The following is a 19,522-nucleotide window of genomic DNA, read 5'->3' on the forward strand; positions in this document are numbered from 1 at the left end:
CAAAGTGCCTTATTTTTGTCTCAAGGTAATTTTCTGTTCATTCACTCTCTTGGAGGCTCGTACAATCCCGAGTCAAGTAGCTCAAATCAAACTATCTAACTGTATCGCCGAGCGAAATTCACTGTTCACATATCTTTTTGATTAATTTCCTTTGGGTTTTGTTGATGACCGATGAACTTTTATGGTCACCTTTGAGGTGGGACCTATTGGCCCATGGGCCTTGACTGTCGGTCAAGTCTGGCGGCACTCAGGGGTGGCAATATGTGACACGACCCGTTAACCCAATATGAACATGACATGATAATAGCGGGTTTGGATTTAGTTTTAGTGGGTTCGGGTCAAAACGGATTGACCCATTAAGACAAGATTGTTTAACGGGTTGATAACGGGTCAACCTGTTAACCCGTTATGACCCGTTAAGAAAGTTAAAGTTACAATTATACTCTTATACCTAAAAGTAAAATTTTTGAGGTTTTAATTTTGATATTTTTATTGTTTGGATTGTAATTTTAGACTTATAGTTAGTTTTATACTTCTTTTTTTTTTTATAAATATTGTGATTTTAACATTTATATAAAATTATGCTAAACAGATTAATTTCGTATCTGTTCAATCCATTTACATAAACGGGTTGAAACGGGTCGAGTCGGGTCAAGTTGTGTTGTGTTAATCTATTCGTAGTATTCACTAACAGGTTAAAACAGGTCGTGTCGTGTCAACCTTTTATGTTAATGGGTCGTGTTAGAGTTTAAGATTTTGACACGATAAGTTTAACAGGTCGTGTTCAGGTTGACCCATATAGTATAATATACATGTCTTGACATGATACAAACACGACCCGTTAACACGATTTGACAACCTTAGTGGCACTTATAATGGGGGCCATGCCTGTGGGTGCCTTCAAGGGGTTAGTGGGTTAATGCTTGCCAACTTCGTAGTCCACTTGCGTGTTGTCTGGGTGGCATGCAACGTGTGTAGCAGACAACTTATTATGTGAGCAACTTTTCATGAGCGAGTACGTAACTACGCTGTGAGCAACTTGTCATGGGGGAGGTGATGGTGCCGAGCAAACTACTACGTTGAGCACATACTGTGGTGGCCAATTTATTGGGGGATAACAACGGTGATGGTGCTGAGCAAAGGCAAGGGCAGTTATTTCCTTCGTGGCGAGTCACGCTTAGGTTATAGTCTAGGAGACCACTATTGACTTGTTGTAGGTATGGTGGCTATTTCTCTTCTACCGTTGGCCTGTGAGCTCGCGGACTGGCCTTACATGGGCTCTCGGCTTGTACGCCGTCGTTCGTCCATTGCACTATCATGCGTAGTGGTCTCTTGTTACTCTTTCATGAGCTTGGATGGAGCTGGCTAGCAACCTAGGAGGATCAACTAGGTTTTTATGGTGGTGAAAGGAACAATGCGGCTTGTTCCGATTCAAATGATGGCTGGTCGATGGCTGGTCAATGGTAGTCTTCATGGTGCTCTATTTTAGTTGGGTAGACCAGAGGATGTCTGCCACATTGATGGTAGCAAGACAACGCCCTAAGTATTGATTACATCGTCATGTGTTTCGTCGGGGCAGGCAAAGATTGCCCATCGTGTGCTCGTCGCTCGCCACAAAATTGGTGGCTACCCATCGTTTCGTCTGGATTGCCCACCATAGCAAAAGGGCTGGGCCAGTACTTGCCATGGTTGCCATTGGGTGGCAGGTTCATTGCCCGCCAGAGTTCATCCTGCGTGGGTGAGGATGTCTGCCTTAGTGAGGTTCTTCTAAATGCGGCATGGAGAGAGGAGCACTATAGTGGTGGCTAACGACTTAGTGGGCTCTGATGCCATTGGTGCGCTTGTAGGGGTTGGTGGTGTGGAAAAGGCTTTACGGCTGAACCTAGTGACAGTGGGACTGTGACGCCCCGACCCCGAGGGTCTGAAGAGTTAACTTATAAAACCTGATAATCAACTCTAACAAGGCTAGAGTACTTCCAAATTCAAGAATTTATCCATTTTCCCAAACCTCAAATCGAATACTTCAATTAAATAAATCAAATAAACTCATCTATCCAATATTCAATCCAACAACCCAAATAAAATCAACTCTTCTTCATGTCTCAAATAACAACTAGAAATAATATAACATTAACATAAGTATCCATAAACCGTCTAAATCCATTGAAGCAAACTTAAGAAAGATAATTAACCTCCAACACCAACACTAATATCATGAGATACCCAACAACAAATCAATGCTAATCTTCTCCATAGACTCTAATACTGATCTTCAGCTGAGCCATCGATGTCATCTGAAATATTATGAAGATTAACGGGGTGAGTTATCAACAACTCAGCAAGCAGAGAGCATATACTAGCATGTAAACATGAGCATTTATAACATTTGATAAGCCGAACAAAACATTTACTTTCAAAATGCAGAAACAAAACTTATACAAAAACATTAGAGTGAAATTTTCAGAAAAATAAACTTATTCCAAAAATAGAATCCGTTGGCATTTCTAAACTGAAACATTATAATCTTATCTTCATTTAATAAACACATCGGGACAATACCATGTTTAACCCCCGTGGTAGGGTTATAAACCACCATTATACCCGTGGCTGGGCCATATTCCATGTTTCACCCCCGTGGTAGGGTTATAAACCACCATTATACCCGTCGCTGGGCCATTTTCCATGTTTCACCCCCGTGGTAGGGTTATAAACCACCATTATACCCGTGGCTGGGCCATTTTCCATGTTTCACCCCCGTGGTAGGGTTATAAACCACCATTATACCCGTGGCTGGGCCTTAACAGAAACAGAACGGATTTCATCGAAAATCAGGTTACAATCATATACAGAATCAGAACATCATGCTAAGATTCTCAGATGACACATCTTATCAAAACAAAACACTGAAAAGCTTCAGATCATTTCACATGTTCGAGATAAACATAAACAAAATATTCTCATTTGTTCATAACAAAACTTTCAGATTTTCATATTCGCTCTTTTACATAGTTCAGAAATAAAGAACACAAAACTAGCTCATGTCTACACCAGTCATGACAGAAAAACACTTTCCCTTATATAGAATTTATGCATATGCAGAATAAACATTTGAGGTTGTTTTCAGATCATCTCTTTAAAAAATAAACACATTTATTCTCAAAGTCAACCTCCTTTCATTTATTTTATGTAAAACTAGTATATAAACCCCGCTTACCTGGACAACTTAGCTTTTCAGAATTTTCCTCAAAATGTAGAGTCGAAAATAAATCGTCACCTATAAAAAATAATCACATAATTTCCGTAAGTTTTCAATCAATCATGGATTTCGATAGTTAATCCTAAACTTCTAAAATAACCTATTTTAATATCTCAAAACTTAAAACCCTCGTAATCCCAAAATATATCATCACTTCCTAAAAATCTCCAATATTCACCATGACCATCGTCAAACTTAAAACACCAATATTCAAACCCAAAACAGCCAACAAATTTCATAGCATAAACCAATCTCACACAAACAACTCCATCAAATCCAACAGACCCCCTTCTTCCTCGGACTCAGTCCGGCACAACCAACAAATTCACAGTAAATATGAATTAGCGCAGAAATACATTTAAATCTCAAAAGTTCTTTGGGAAAAATACTTACAATGCTATAATATAATTTTTGAAAGATCACGGAGGTGCTGGAAGCGGCAACGTAGTAACAAAACAGTGCGAAATGCACTGTGGCCGTGGGTCTCAGAAACTCACTTTTGAACGGGTGTAAACGAAGACCCGAGATTGATAGGGTAGGACCTAGGGATGTCGGTGAAGCTAGTGGTGGTGGTGGTTGGCCGTGGGTGGCGGCGTGGGCGGCGGTTGAAGGCCAAAAAGCACGAATCGGAGATGGAGATAGATGGGTTTCACAGGTGACAGATCGGAGACAAGGATGGGTGCATTAGGTTGCTAGGAGGTCGATGATGAAGTGGTGAAGAGATGGTGGCCGATGGTGGCGCGACGGCGGCGCACGAGCATAAGGAACGCCGCGGCATAGTGTTGCACGTGGGGGCAAACGACGAAGCGAGAGGGGCTGAGATTGGAGGGAGGTGGTCGCCGGAGGGTGGGGAAGGCCGTGGGCTGGGCGGTGTCGCCGGACGGAGGCGCATGGCGGCGGGCTGGGGGAGAGAAGGATCGGACGAAGAAAGAGAGAGGGCTGGATCGCGCGCAGGAGCCGTTCCGGAAAAGGAAAAGAAAAAAAAAAGAAAGAAGAAAAAAAAGAGAAAAGAGAAAAAGAAAGTGGAAAAGAAAAAATGAAGGAAAAATAAATGAGATCTAAATCTCACAACTTAGGTCACAAAATTCCAACGAAAAATTATTTTAACACAACAGTTTTAAATAAAATAAATTTAAACACAGTGACTAAGTAAAATAAAATAATTAAATCCAACAATACAATAATTTTAAAACCCACAAACTAATTTAAATTAAGAGAAATTTAATTGCATAACAATTATTAATATTAAGGAAACATGTCAAATTTAATTTTCACAAATTAAAATCATAAAAAAAAAAACCCAATAAAACCTGAAAATTTAAAACAAGCTAATCAAATTTTAAATTAATAACAAATAATCCTTCAATTAAAAAAAAATACACTAAAAAAAAAAAATACAGGGTGTTACAGGGACAACTTTGAGATCTCCGGGGGTCTGGGGACGCCACGGTGGCTGCAGAAAACATTAATGGTCTGGACGTTGTGCCTGCGGTCCACCTTGCGACGCCATGGGGGTGTGTATGGTCGGACTGATCTTCACAGGGACGTTGTGGCGTTGTGTTGAGTAGCTCCTGTGACGATGGCAAGGGATGAAGGTGATCCAACCTCTTTTGCCCTGGACCACCACGCCGATGATAGAAAACGTCGGAGTGTCCAGCTGTGGCTGCTGGTGGCCTTACCGGGGCTGTGGGTAGCTGGATGGTTACTCTACCACCAACTTCTGGACTTTTAGTGGCGACAAACTGCTGGTAAGGCTCCTATCGGCTCTGTCTAGCCTTTTGTCTGGGTGGCCAGACCTGGATTGCGGAGGTGACCTGCACATGATACAATTGGGTGCATGCTACCCTTACGTTCGTTGTGCATTGCATGCATCTGTCATGTGTACAATGCATGCCATGCACTCCACCAGTTTACTCTTTTCTTTTCTTTTCTTAAACGAGGATAACGAAATAAAGAGGAAAAAAATAGATTAAAATTGAAAGATCTTATCTGTTTCTTTGGAGACAATCTCACAAGCCGAGGAATCATTCTTCTCCCTTTTTCGATGTAGATAATATGTCGAATCCCATAACGGCGCCAACGGTTGTTGCATAAAATCACACAACAGGCTTGAAATGGAGGAAAGAGTCATCTCTGACCCATGAAGTCGTTATCGCCTCAATGATTTGGTCCGAAGCCCACGGTGGTGGTTTGGGGCGTCAGTACGGTGCCTGTACGTACATCTATAGCAGAAAATAGTAAAAAGAAAACAAAAAATTAAATAGAGAATGAGATATGTAGATTTACGTGATTCGATACAGTGCCTATGTCCGCGGATCATTTGGAGGGCAAATCCATTATGATGAGAGTATTTTACAGTCTCTCATGATCTCTCATATCTTACAGTACCATGAGGGTCGCCTAGAGAAAATAATATCTCTAGAGTTTCTCGTGATGAGATTGAAGATATTTTCGGTTGTGTTTAGATGTTGAAGTGAGTTGAGTTGAGATGATAAAATATTGTTAGAATATTATTTTTTAATATTATTATTATTTTAGAATTTAAAAAATTTGAATTATTTATTATATTTTATATTAGAATTTAAAAAAATTATAATGATAAATTAAGATAAATTAATAATCCAAACGAAACCTTCGTGATCTAGCAGAAGTCGCCTAGAAATCCTTCTCTTTCTCAATCTCTTATCCCCTTTGCTTTGGGTAGGATACTAGGAACACCCCTTTATTGAGGCCTTGAGAGTTGGTGCGGAATGTAGGTTTTATCTCACTTCGTTATCTTTCTCTGAGTGTTTGACTTCCCTTCTTGAACTTTGTTCCCTTGTCTTGTCTCTTTCTATTTTCTCCTCTTATTTCTTGATGATAGCTTTATGTGGACCGGACCTGGTACGTCGTGGGCCTATATTTTACCCTCAACATACATAATCGAGTGCACTAACATATCTTGCCCTTGGATCGAATTCCAGTAAGATCAAAGACCTGTTGGAATTTTAGCTTTGGTAAAACTTGTGTTAAAACTGTTTGGCTACATAAATTTATTTCAGTATATCCAAATAGAGGTGGAAGTAGCTGAAAAGGCACCATATTTTATTGAAAGCTCGGAGGGTTTATCCATGTTGACCCTCTGGGGCTATCTTGTTCCGCACAAAATTCTGCAGGGCCGTTATTTGGATTCTTTTGGTACCGGGTTTTTAACGATAGATTTAAGAGAGATAGCAAATGGTTCTATCCAACGGATAGAAGTTCCCGGTTAGGTAAAATGAAAGTTAGGTAAAATATCCAAACAGTTGGATATGAAAAAGTGCAACTGCGGAAATCAATGAAAGCTGGGGACTTTCTTTTTTTTCTTGCATCCTTTTCCTCTTGGGTCTTCCTTTCTTCTCTCTGTTTTCTGTTGTGGACATCAGCGCAAGGGGTCAAGTCTTCCTTCTGAGGAGGAACGCGTCGTTTTCTCAGTCAATTGTTTCGCCGGTTCTGTCTTTTCACTGGTGAGGTTTCCAATCAGTGAAGGATATGTTTTGATGGGTTTTTGTATGATTTTATTTATATTTATTTTTACTCTTTAGCTGAATATTCATCATTTTTGCTTTGATAAGCACCGGCTTGTTTGATTGAAAAGTGGGATATCTGGGTTTTTTGAGCTATGCGGCATTCTGGGTATTATTGGTACTGATAGGATGTAGTGGTTCAGGATCGATCTGAAGATTTCATAGCTGGTTTCCGAGGAAGAAAAACGTAGGGTTATAGGAAAACATGGGGTCATTTGATATTGGCCAAACTAGACGTGTTTATTGCTGTGGTGTATTCTTATTTCAGAGATCTTAATGTTTGTAAGCTTTTTATTGAACTATTGAGAAGTATTGTTCTTAGAAGCCGGTAGGGAGTTGAAATGTTATTCCTGTTAGCCACATCCTATAAAGGGATGCGAAATGATTTTAGATATTTTAGTGGATATCACTTGGTGGTCATGAAGTTGCATCAAACATGGTGGCCTCGACATATTTTGCCATAATACTTCCATCAGAATAATCAGACTCTCGAGAGCAGTTGCGCTGGCCAGATTATCTTTGTAAATCTTGTAATGCCGCTGTGACTGATGGCTTATACACCTGATGGCACCTCCACCAGTCCCTAGAATGGGACGGTGTGCAAGTTGAGTGCAACCTTCTGAAATCGAAGTCCTCAAACCACAAGTTGCCTGGAAAATGATAATGTCCGTGCTTCAAGAACAAAATATATGGGCTTGACATTAATAGCTTGTAAGTAGTGATCTTTGCTTTGTCAGGCTACAAAATTGACAGATTTGGCCTGGTTTGAAATTAGTATGCCATTTTGGGATTGCGCACTCTGTATGATGGAACTTTATCCTATGTTTTCAGAACAAAAGTGTATGTAGTGAGTTGAACGAGTTAGCCTAATGTTTGGTACTCACAGATGGTGAGAAAGAAAAGTTATTGCTTTGGGATGCATTAACGTAAGGTTTATTTCATAGTATTTTTCTCTATATTTTTCAAAGATCGTGAGTTACCCTCTGTAGTTAATGCCTTCTATTTGGAGAGGATTACTGTTCATGCCTTCATCACAATATTCTTAGGTTAGGTTTGGCTGTTGAGTTGAGATGAAAGTTGAATAAAATATTATTTTTTAATATTATTATTATTTTGAGATTTAAAAAAGTTGAATTGTTTATTATATTTTATATGGAAATTTGTGAAAGTTGTAATAATGAGATGAGATGAAATGAGTTGAAAGCCCCTCTCAATCCAAACCGAGCTAATCTTGCTTGGTATCTAGCAGGCTAATCGCAGCGCCTGTGATTGGCTAATTGAGATGGTGCTCCAAAAGATTACCAATCAGAACACAGGGGGTAATGATTCCTACCTATTGAGAACGCAAAGATATAGAGAAACGACATTGAAAGAGCAAGTTGTAGAGCTTGCAAAACGCATCCTGCTTTTGTTGCCAGGTGGCCAGCCAGACACCATTGGTGAACTTGCATTCTCCAGTGGCTCATTTAACATGTCTATGCAGCTTATCTTTTTTCCAGCATTTGCTTGGCGAGATATATTAGTATAAGACTTACCTAGCTCCATCAGGGATTAAGAAACCCCATATATAACCATTTTTTTAGTCAAATGGCCTGGGCCCGATAATATGTGGGGCCAGTTCAAGGGCATTTTATTTCTATGCTATGCTGGGTTCCTCCACTTGGATGTTGAATTGGAAGTTTTTTTTTTTTTAAATCCTGAAGCTGAAATGTTGAATCCTTCATCATGCAGAAAATGGGTTTCTGGACTTTGATTGAAGCCTTTCTGCTTTTTGCAAACGCATTGGCAATACTGAACGAGGATAGGTTCCTTGCTCGAAGAGGATGGACCTTGGCAGAAATTTCAGGAGGTGGGAGAAAATCGCTTAAAGGGCAGGTCGTAGGGCTCATACACGCATGCCAGTTCTTGAGACTACCCCTCATGATTCTGAATGTCATCACTATTGTTCTAAAGCTCTTCAGTGGGTAAGATTGATAAGTTTCATCAGTGGTGATTGATAAGTGGTGTGTGTTCAGTTCAGTGTATTGGTCAGAGGCTGCACAACCCTTTTGTTTTTTCTCTTGACTTGTTCCACTATATATATGCTGCCAATTTTATCATGGGAAATTTCAATCATTCAGCCAATGGAATCTCTTCATAAACTGATCAAGTATGATTCAAATGATTATTGGAATAAAATGGAGGTTACAATATGACAATCAAGATAAACAGCAGAATCATGTCATGACATTTATTTAGTCATGACAGTCATAATTTAAGAATACTCCAAATCTCAGAAAATTGATGGGAGTTGGTGATTTTAAACATCTAATCGATTTTATTTTACTATCTTCTATTTGAAATAAAGTTGTAAAATAATTATAAAAAAAAAAAATTGAAAATTTATCATTTAAATATATATAAATATAAAGATATTATGTTTAAATTGTTCAGCATAACTCTGGTCACACATGAACTATTTTGTACTTCGTTTTGTTGGGGGAGTCGAGTGGACATTAGAGGCTACTTGGGTACTCCTGGACTTGATATCATTGGACCATAAATCCGATATAAAATGAGCCACAAACTTGATTAATCCTATAATATAGGCTCTAAGTGCTTTTATCTATTGACAGCTAAAAATTGCTTAGGATAAAAAAGGATAAATCTTTCATACACTTATTAGAAGGTATCCAATTTTTAGATTGCTTGAGTTTGTTTGGCTCCATTCAAAATTCAAACTTTGAAGATTTTTATCTAATCTTTATTCGAAATCGGCTCGGTGAGGTAAGTTTTCAACTCGAACTTGAATTCGGTCAGATTTGTTTATTTTTAATAATTAAGAAATTTAATAAATAAAAAATCTAAATTTAATAGAATTAATAACAAGTAGACTCTTTATTAAATTAGAAAATTATAAAATTTATAAATAATTAATATGTAACTAGTCGATATTTATTCATAATAATCATATATTATATGCCCACATAAATTACCGATACATATAGATAAGATAATATGATAGTATATATCAATATTTCATATATGGTTTTCACATACTAGTATATGAAATTATTAAATCTTACCAACTAACTATTGTATAAATTATAAAATAGTTATGAAGTATATTCAATATATAGGCATAAGTAATTAGGTTTTTTTTAGAAGATGATGATACTCAAATTTTATTAATAAACACTCTCTTATGACGGATGAATACCGTGGTAACAACTTGACACTTGGAGGTAAAACATTTATTCAAAAAACCAAAACCCATAAATCAAAAACCAATATAATCCTTAGAAAAAAACCAACTATACAATAAACCATAGAAAAAACCTAACTTCCCTGCAAAATAAATTTATTAGCGAGCAATTCTAATATAAAAAAAAACCTTATTTTTCGAGTCTTATTATACCTTTTATAAACAAATGGAGTTTCGAAAGGGAAAATCACAAACCATTCCCACCCTTTGCTCTGCTACGAGCCAAGCCATCCGTCGATGTATTTGTCTCTTTATAAGAATGATTAATAATATAATTGAGACTTTTTAGGATAAGTAATTAGGTTACATATTATATATTTAATTATAAAATGTGTTATGCTTATATTATTAACTAATATATATACACATATTTATTAATATATAAATAAGTTTTAATTGAGTCGAGTTAACAATTTGAATTTAACCGAACAAGTATCGAACTAACAAATTAGTTCATTTATAGCCAAAGGACAAAAAAAAAAAAAACCCTGCTAAATACACTTATATACTGAATACTGGCGTTGGATAACCTTGGCCCAAGACTAGGTTCCATTTGGTGAAGTTTCCAAACAAACCCTAGGGTTACACCAAATCAAAGCGCCTATTAAATTTTGAGAAAATCCGGGTTTTAACATAGTTCTTGCTCGGCTTCACAATTTCTCCTCTGGAGATCCTTTTTCAATACGAAGCTCAGAAAGCATCCCTTGGTAGCTTGATCTGTGCTTTTTATTTTAAACCTCCTTTAACATTATAAGATGTCCTAGGTTTGAAGAAAGAAAAACCTGAGGTACATTGTGCGATCTTCGTCTTTCGCTTTTTAAGGTTTTTGTTTGCTCGTATGAATGGTTATTTTAGTTGTTGGAGAGTTTTTTTTACTAGATTGCATCTGTGATGGTTTTCTTTGGTTTTTTCGAAGTTGTTGAGCATCAATGATGAGTATAATCCATTGTTATCCTTGCACTTTGATTACTAGTGAAGAAACTTATGGGGAAATTTCTCTGAGTTGCTCTTCTTTTATATACTCTTAACGAGAAAAAAGTTCATTTTTTTTTTGTGATCCTATGTTTTCTTTTTTATTTTATATTTCAGATTTTATGGGATTTGCAAATTAAGCATATCCTTTTGTTCCCCTCATAGTTAAAGTGAAACATATTATTTTCGATCTCTTTTTGGACTAGATTGTTACTGATCAATTGGTAACTACTTCGTTTAGAATTTGTTTGCGGAGAAAACTCTTTGAAAAGCTTGCATCTCTCTGTCTTTTCACTGAAATAGAAAACATTCCCGATCTATTTGGTGGAAAAAGAATGAAACCAATGTATTGGTTTGGTTCAATCTACCTTGTGTTGCACTGTTACTGAAGCTTCTGTGCAAGTGTTAATTTGCCGGTTGCTTGATCAAAATGTGCTAAAACAATTGTTGGGATCCGCTTTGCAGCTTACAACTGAGTGATATGTTTCTGCTGCCTGTAATGCCCTCACAATGATTTCAGGATTTCCCTTTATAGTGAAAATGATGTAGTTGCTCGGGGGTTTTTGGCTCAGGTGGTGGAGGGGTAATTATTATCAGTTTTGTTCTTGGGTTTGAAAAATGTTTATCACAACAATGACGTGCTCATTTTTGTGCACACAAAAAGGTTCCTTTTGTTTTGAGGTACTTCATCTGTGCATTCAACCAGAGTTTTTGTGCTTTTAAACTGTGGGTTTTACATAAGGCTTTATCAAGATTTGTCCAAATTATATCCTCTTCAGCATTCCATGGACCTTTGGATTTCTCTTTCATTCCTTCCGTTTGCTAAACTGGTCCACTGTGAACAGGACGAAAGCATTGAATGTAGTTTCTGGACTATTTCTTCTCATAAAAGTTGAAGAAATATTCATGGAAGAGAGAACCAAAGGTTCATGGAGTGCTGAAGTTATCTAGAATATTGCCATATGTGATATGTTGGTTGGTTTTTATAATATTTCTATTGAGTTGCATTAGGGTTTGGGAAGTTTACTTATCCTACACTGGTTAAACATCTCGTTGTTAAATTTAACCTGCCTAAAAGTAAATGTAATCACTGACCAGGTTTACTTATAAAAACAAAATACTAGGTTGCTCTTAAATTTGAGTGCTCACCTCTATTTTATAGTCTTTATCTTGATGTCCAACTTCACACATGTAGCCTATTAGTCTTGGCTGTCTTTTGTTCCCTCGTATATTGCCCTAAAAATATCTTGCAATTTTTAAATCTTTGTAGTATTCTTCTGCCGAACTTGAGGGATCATCAATAAAATTGGGTGCTAGCCTCTTTGCTAAAAAAACCTTTAAATCTTAGTCGGTCTTGGTTAATGTTATTTGGATTGTATAAATCGCTGCCTGTAAATTGTATGAATGGCTTGGTTGTTGAAATATGTTAAGGTGAGTGATGATAGATCCTTCTAAGAGGTTTACCACTTTTTGTATTCATGTCCTTTTCAAGAATTTGTTAAATTCTTTTACTAAGTTTCTCCTATGGATCAATGATGTTTGTAAGAAACTGCGTTATCTATCTGTAATTTCCTAGATGGAATTGAAGATGACCATAACATTCTGAGATCCAATATTGTTGTAATAACTAATTTTCATTTCTTTTTTCCTGAAAATTCGTTTTTGTCATCATACACCATCATTAGTAGTAGCAGTTTGGACACCATAAGTTTACAAAAACATGTAGACAAGCATGTTGGCAAATTCAGTGGTTTTTTGTTGCTCAAGTTTCGAGTGTTATATTAAAGAGAGGTAGGATTAACTGTCTCGTTTGTTTTCACAGATGAGATGAGATGAATTGAGATAAAAGTTGAAAGTTGAATAAAATATTAAGAAAATATATATTTTTAATATTATTTTTATTTTGAGATTTGAAAAAAGTGAATTGTTTATTATATTTTATGTGAGAATTTAAAAAAATTATAATGATTAGATAAGATGAGATTAGGCTTCGTTTGGTTTTAAAATTTATCTCAACTCATCTCAATTCATCATTACAACTTTTTCAAATTCCAATACAAAATATAATAAATAATTTAATTTTTTCAAATCTTAAAATAATAATAATATTAAAAAATAATATTCTAATAATATTTTATCATCTCAATTCAATTCAACTCAACTCACTTCAACATCCAAATACTACCTAAAAGTTTGGTGAAAGTGAACTAGGCCTGAATTGTAGATGGTATTCACTATAGGGGCACTCTCTCTCTCTTGGATTTGTATGGTATTGGTATATACTCTCTCTCTCTCTCTCACTCTCATTGCCGGCATGGTTAATTTGAATGGGATTGTCGCTTTGTCTGAAAAAATTTCTCCTTTAGGTTGAGAAGATAAATCCTATACTGTATCCGGACTCCTGTAAGAATTCATAGGCTGTAAAGGAATCTGTGTTGCTCAACTATGACCAACTACTTTTATATCGACCTCCGTTACTTGATAATTTGATTTTGGTACAACAACCTGGAAAGATGAATCAGATGCATTATGTGCAGCTTCTGGGTTCATATTCTCTATGTGGTAATTTAGAGGAGACTGAAGCAATCTCGAAATGTCACAATGGCGAAGGTAAAGGTGGAAGTTGCCACGTGAACTCGACATCAGCGGCAAGTGGTTGATTTTCTGATGCATTGGGTGTCGTTGATGATGCTAGTTTTTCCGACTGCATATTTTCTTCTGTCATCCGCGTGCTTTCTCAAGTGCAATCACCTTGTTTCTATTTTTAATCTCATAAAAGTGCATTGGATCATTATAATTGGCTTAACATTTGATAACGAGAAATGTTATTTGCATTATAAGATTTGACAATGATCTAGCCACTGGCAAGTATAAAATTTGACTAAAAGTTGAAGTTTTGGTTAAAGTCAAAATCATAGAGAGGTTAATTTACATTTGACTATCTATTCAAAAGATAAAATAATAAAATAATATTATTAATTTTAATAATAATTTATCTTTTTATATATTTTGTAAATATACTATTTTTAACAGTAATTAATAATTTAATTTTTATTTAAATTATTTATTTTATCTATTTTTTTTGCCAACTCAATTATTCAATCGGAGCTATTGAGAATATTTATAGATTAAAATATTATTTTGAAGATGAAATAGTGACTGTTTAAATTTAGAGAAAACAATGAATTTATTGTAATTTAAAAGTAGAGTTTTGAAATTTTGACTATTCCAATCAGTCACTTTAAGGTTTCGTTTGGATCATAATTTATCTTAACTCATCTCAATTTATTATTATAATCTTTTTAAATTTTAACATAAAATATAATAAATAATTTAATTTTTTTAAATTTTAAAATAATAATAATATTAAAACATAATATTCTAATAATATTTTATCAATTCAATTTAACTTATTTCAACATCGTAGCCTAAACTATTACAATGCAAATGTCCTTCATTCTTTTTTTAAAAAAAAAATAAATCTGAAAAAGTGAAAAAACACCCTTTTGTGGAATTAGGTAATTTAGGTGTGTGAAGTGTGAACAAGATGATTTAACAGTGAGTGGTTAATACTTTCATTAAACTTTTAATTAAAATCATGAGAAAGGAATCGGTGCCTACCCCTCGAAATTAATCGTCAAGTTTATTTATAGTCAAACGAGCTTGAATTTGTTTAAAGTTTTATCTTATACATTTAAAGTTTATCTATATATTTTAAAAATTAAACTTTTAGTATCTGAAAACATTTTAATGTATAGATATATCAATGACAATTCAAGATAATTCAAGCAACATGCAATATATTAGAAGAATGGTTTCTTCTTGTATTTGTAAATACTAAAAGGAAAATGTTACTATGACTTTCAAATGTGTCTATCATAGTTATGAGTTTCACATGAATTGTATTATTTAATAATCGATTTTAATTTTATCTTCATGAACGGTTGATTTCAAACCTTGGTTATTTGGTTAATTATAATGAAGCAGGTATGTGTTACATTAATATTTTTTTTTTTGTCTTGAAACATCATTGTAATTTTTTCTTTAAACCACAAGGAGTAATATAAATAAATTTTAGACTCTTTGGCTCCGTTTGGATATAATAAATATTTCGTCTCATCTTATCAATATAATTTTTAAAATTTTTCATACAAAATATGATAAACAATTTAATTTTTTTCAAATTACAAATTAATAATAATGTTAAAAAATAATATTTTATTTAATTTTCAACTTATCTCAATTTACTATCTAAATCGTACCTAAGGATAGTAATATTTTTTTTTGAGATTTATTATTCATCATTTCTGCACACTTTATATCACATTTATTTTTATTATTTTTAATTTTTTTGATTTTGTTCTAAACTAATTGATTTCTTATACTCATTATTCATACACTATACATTTTGTAAGAGAAAAAAATAAAAAAATAAAAAAATTACGTGTAGTGTGTGGTGTGAGGAAGATGAATAAAATTTTTTAATTTTCTTTTCTTATTTCAAAGAATAATTTTACTTAATATCTTCATACATCACACATCATGTTTATTTTATTTTTTTTATAATAAATATGTGGTATATAGATGATAAGTAAAATAATTCAATTAGTTTATAATAATAAAATAAAATAAAAAATAGTTTTAAAATATATAAAATGTGTGGTATAGAATTATGAATAAATTCTAGAATAAATCTAAAAAAGGGATAATAGTTGTGGCAAGTTTGGATCCGTTAATTTTTGCGGTTTTGGAAAAGACCTGACCAGTAAATTTCTTTAATTTCTTTCAAAATGAGGAATAAAGGTAGACAAGGATCATAGACGTGGCAAGCTCTGGTCCATTAATATTTGCTGATTTGATAACTATCCCCCAAGTAATCAGACAGACTATCTTAAAATATCTTAAAATTTCAAAATTTGAAATCTGTCCGATTATTCCAGATTGCCCAAATTTAAGACCAAAAAAACCCCATTAAAGGGGGAAGCTTCGTTGGTGCCCATCAGCATCTAGGTGGTCTTTTGCCTATATTTCGAAAAGTTTCAAAGAATAAAAAGGTAACCTTTTTTTTTTGAGTCTTTGAAGACAGCTCAATATGACCGTTACTTTTTGAATCACAACTCAGATTCACTAAATTCAAACCAAAACCTCTCCCTCCCTCCCGCTTCTCTTTCCTTTCAAACCCCAAGAAAAAAAAAAAGAAAAGCATTCATTATATATTTGTATGTAACGTTAAAGACTGCAACTTTCTATAAAGAAAGAGACACCCACTACCGTCCCCACATTTCCATTCATTTTTAACATTTTATCTCTCTCTCGTAGTTTCTTCCCTCACAAAACTTTCTCTCTCTCTCTGCTTTTTCTTCTTTTTGGATTAACACCAAGCGAAAATGCGTGAGATCCTTCACATCCAAGGTGGTCAATGTGGAAACCAGATCGGTGCCAAGTTCTGGGAAGTGGTGTGCGCCGAGCACGGCATAGATCCAACTGGGAGGTACCAGGGTGAGTCTGATCTTCAGCTGGAAAGGATTAACGTGTACTACAATGAGGCGAGTTGTGGGAGGTATGTGCCTCGCGCTGTTCTCATGGATCTTGAGCCTGGTACCATGGACAGCGTTAGGACCGGTCCCTACGGTCAGATCTTCCGTCCGGACAATTTCGTTTTCGGTCAATCTGGCGCCGGGAACAACTGGGCTAAAGGGCACTACACCGAGGGCGCAGAACTCATCGATTCCGTGCTCGATGTGGTCCGTAAAGAGGCTGAGAACTGCGATTGCTTGCAAGGTTTGTTCTTTCCAACTCTTCTGAATCTTTCTATTCCATCTTTTTCAGTTTTAATGCTTATATTAGGTGGTGTTTTGGTGGTACAGGATTTCAGGTGTGCCATTCTCTAGGAGGAGGAACTGGATCTGGTATGGGTACCCTTTTGATTTCCAAGATCAGAGAGGAATACCCAGATCGAATGATGCTCACTTTCTCTGTTTTCCCCTCCCCAAAGGTCTCCGACACCGTCGTTGAGCCTTACAACGCAACCTTGTCCGTCCACCAGCTCGTTGAAAATGCGGATGAGTGCATGGTTCTTGATAACGAGGCTCTTTACGACATCTGCTTCCGTACCCTCAAGCTCACAACCCCAAGCTGTAAGTTAATTTCCTTTCCCCGTATGTGGGTTATTTTTGCACGATCTGTCTTTTTGTGTTACTGATTGTCTTTATTGTTGATTTCAGTCGGAGATCTGAACCATCTGATCTCTGCAACCATGTCTGGGGTAACATGTTGTTTGAGATTCCCTGGCCAGCTCAACTCCGACCTTAGAAAGCTCGCCGTTAATCTAATCCCCTTCCCTAGGCTCCACTTTTTCATGGTGGGTTTCGCTCCCTTGACCTCCCGCGGTTCCCAGCAGTACAGAGCCCTGACTGTACCAGAGCTCACTCAGCAAATGTGGGATGCGAAGAACATGATGTGCGCAGCAGACCCACGACACGGTCGCTATCTCACGGCCTCGGCTATGTTCCGGGGGAAACTGAGCACCAAGGAAGTCGATGAGCAGATGAATAATGTTCAGAACAAGAATTCCTCTTACTTCGTGGAATGGATTCCGAACAATGTCAAGTCCACTGTCTGTGATATCCCACCAACAGGGTTGAAAATGGCATCGACTTTCATTGGGAACTCTACTTCTATCCAAGAAATGTTCCGCCGTGTGAGTGAGCAGTTCACGGCCATGTTCAGGAGAAAGGCCTTCTTGCACTGGTACACAGGGGAAGGTATGGACGAGATGGAGTTCACTGAAGCCGAAAGCAACATGAACGACCTGGTTTCGGAGTATCAGCAGTACCAAGATGCCACGGCCGATGAGGATGAGTACGAGGAGGAATACGAGGAAGAAGAAGCTAATGAAGTGTGATGTTGTGAGTTATATATCTGCAACAAGCCGCGCAACTCTCGGTTGCCAGTCTCTGTCGTAAAAGTGGGGTTATTCCGGGTAGCTTTAGGCCTCATATTAATGTCAATCTTAAGTGTTTTCCTGGTTTTTTGTTTTTCTGTAACTCTGTACTCGAGGAGAGCATGCGCGTTCATATAATATTCTTAGGTGAAGACTTGAAGTTTCTTTATCGATATATATTGATGCTGCTTATCTTATCTGGATCAATTATCGCATTTTATTCGATCTCCAATTCATTATGTTGCCACTTGTTTGTCCATACTTGAGCTGTTTGTCGTACCCTTGCGACTCAGTTCTTTATTTGCTGCATCCAAGGTTTTTTTACTTGCAGCAGGTAGCTCTTGGTAGCCACTTAATTCACCCCAAATTGCTATGCCAACTATACAAAAGAATATTTACAACAAAGTTTGTTCAGATTGTTAAAATCTCAACAGCAGCATTATTGACAGACTCAAAAGGCTTGGAAGCAAATCTATTGTTTCACAAGCAGGGCCTAAATAACTATGAGAAGGCATTAAAAGTGTAACGTCTCTCAATGGAAGAAGGCTTAAACTATATGATCTATACTCTAAAAGAACTAATCAAATAATATAATTAGAGTTTCTATTGAAATTTTATGAAGAATAAGAACTTTTCCTTTCCAAATATTGTGGGATCTCTCATCCTCTTATATCATAAAAAGTAATAAGGATTCAGTTATTTATTTATACAGTTCTTCTACAGATACACGAGATGGTATACAAGGGGGAATCTCATGCCACATCATCTGATATATTAAAAAAAAAAATGCGGGAACGAAGCATTTGTAAAGCTTGAGAGATCATACAACAAAGTTTGGTTCTTACTCTCAATTTCCATCGACGCAAATAGAGAGAAGAACTCCTGATCAAAGTCTGGATCTTACTCTCAAGATTTTCTTCCATAAAATTATTTTCGCCGACTCGCAACGGAGTGTTTTTAAAGCTTTACGCTTCTTCTCCATAGGATGGTTTCGAATAGAGAGAGGAACCCCTGATCAAAGAATTTTGGTTAGATCCTAGGTTTTCGCTGTAATCAAATACGGATGCACAATGTCCAGCGGCTCATGCGGTTGCACCAGTTGCCGCAGCAAGTCCCTCGTCAACGACGACATCACGGGGAGCCTGGTATGTTCCGCTTGTGGCCTCGTCCAGGAGTTCGACAACTTCGATGCCCAGTTCGGTGGCCACGAATTTGGCCAAGGCGATTGGTTCCCTATCCTAATCGGTGCTTGCGCCTATGTCGTGATGCGGAAAGATAACAAATTGTTACTGATTGCTAAATTGGCGTCGATTATTGGTTGTGATATTTTCAAATTAGGTAGAATGGTTTCACGTGTAGTCGATTTCTTGGACCTGAAAGGGCCTGTTTCCGGAATTCGACATCGTGGCCTCTTTCGGGCAGACAATGAGGAATAGCCCAAGGTTTACAAGACTGGGGAGAGATAAGGTGGCAAGAATGCTCAAGCAGGGGATATTTCTCATTCAGTGTGCAGAGAGGTCGCCTGCTTGACGAAGGGAAGTGTTTGCACGAAGGGGAGGATG

General features: G+C 36.4%; 2 protein-coding genes and 2 non-coding genes across 7 annotated transcripts; all 4 read left to right on the forward strand.

Annotated features, from left to right (window-relative positions):
- Positions 1-5,971: 5,971 nt before the first annotated feature.
- LOC109021305 (immediate early response 3-interacting protein 1-like) lies at positions 5,972-8,916 on the forward strand. Of its 4 annotated transcripts, none has more exons than XM_035689326.1 (2): positions 5,972-6,008; positions 8,533-8,916. In XM_035689326.1, exon 2 carries the CDS (start codon positions 8,536-8,538, stop codon positions 8,767-8,769), a length of 234 nt encoding a protein of 77 aa, XP_035545219.1. In that variant the 5' UTR covers positions 5,972-6,008; positions 8,533-8,535; the 3' UTR covers positions 8,770-8,916. The 4 variants fall into 4 exon arrangements, with proteins under 4 accessions (XP_035545219.1, XP_018859464.1, XP_018859462.2 ...); XM_019003919.2 differs by lacking the exon at positions 5,972-6,008 and adding an exon at positions 6,143-6,218; XM_019003917.2 differs by lacking the exon at positions 5,972-6,008 and adding an exon at positions 6,309-6,741.
- A 2,049-nt stretch (positions 8,917-10,965) lies between these two features.
- Positions 10,966-11,054, forward strand: LOC118348339. Its single transcript, XR_004801433.1, has one exon. It is a non-coding gene; the product is annotated as a small nucleolar RNA snoR26 (small nucleolar RNA).
- Positions 11,055-12,540: 1,486 nt separating this feature from the next.
- Positions 12,541-12,631, forward strand: LOC118348340. Its single transcript, XR_004801434.1, has one exon. It is a non-coding gene; the product is annotated as a small nucleolar RNA snoR27 (small nucleolar RNA).
- A 3,517-nt stretch (positions 12,632-16,148) lies between these two features.
- Positions 16,149-18,192, forward strand: LOC109016008 (tubulin beta-6 chain-like). The gene is made up of 3 exons (XM_018998477.2): positions 16,149-16,798; positions 16,885-17,154; positions 17,242-18,192. The coding sequence occupies exons 1-3, from the start codon at positions 16,405-16,407 to the stop codon at positions 17,919-17,921; spliced, it is 1,344 nt and encodes a 447-aa protein (XP_018854022.1). The 5' UTR covers positions 16,149-16,404; the 3' UTR covers positions 17,922-18,192.
- Positions 18,193-19,522: the final 1,330 nt, after the last annotated feature.

This window comes from Juglans regia, chromosome 4 (genome assembly GCF_001411555.2).
Source record: "Juglans regia cultivar Chandler chromosome 4, Walnut 2.0, whole genome shotgun sequence".
Taxonomy (NCBI): domain Eukaryota; kingdom Viridiplantae; phylum Streptophyta; class Magnoliopsida; order Fagales; family Juglandaceae; genus Juglans; species Juglans regia.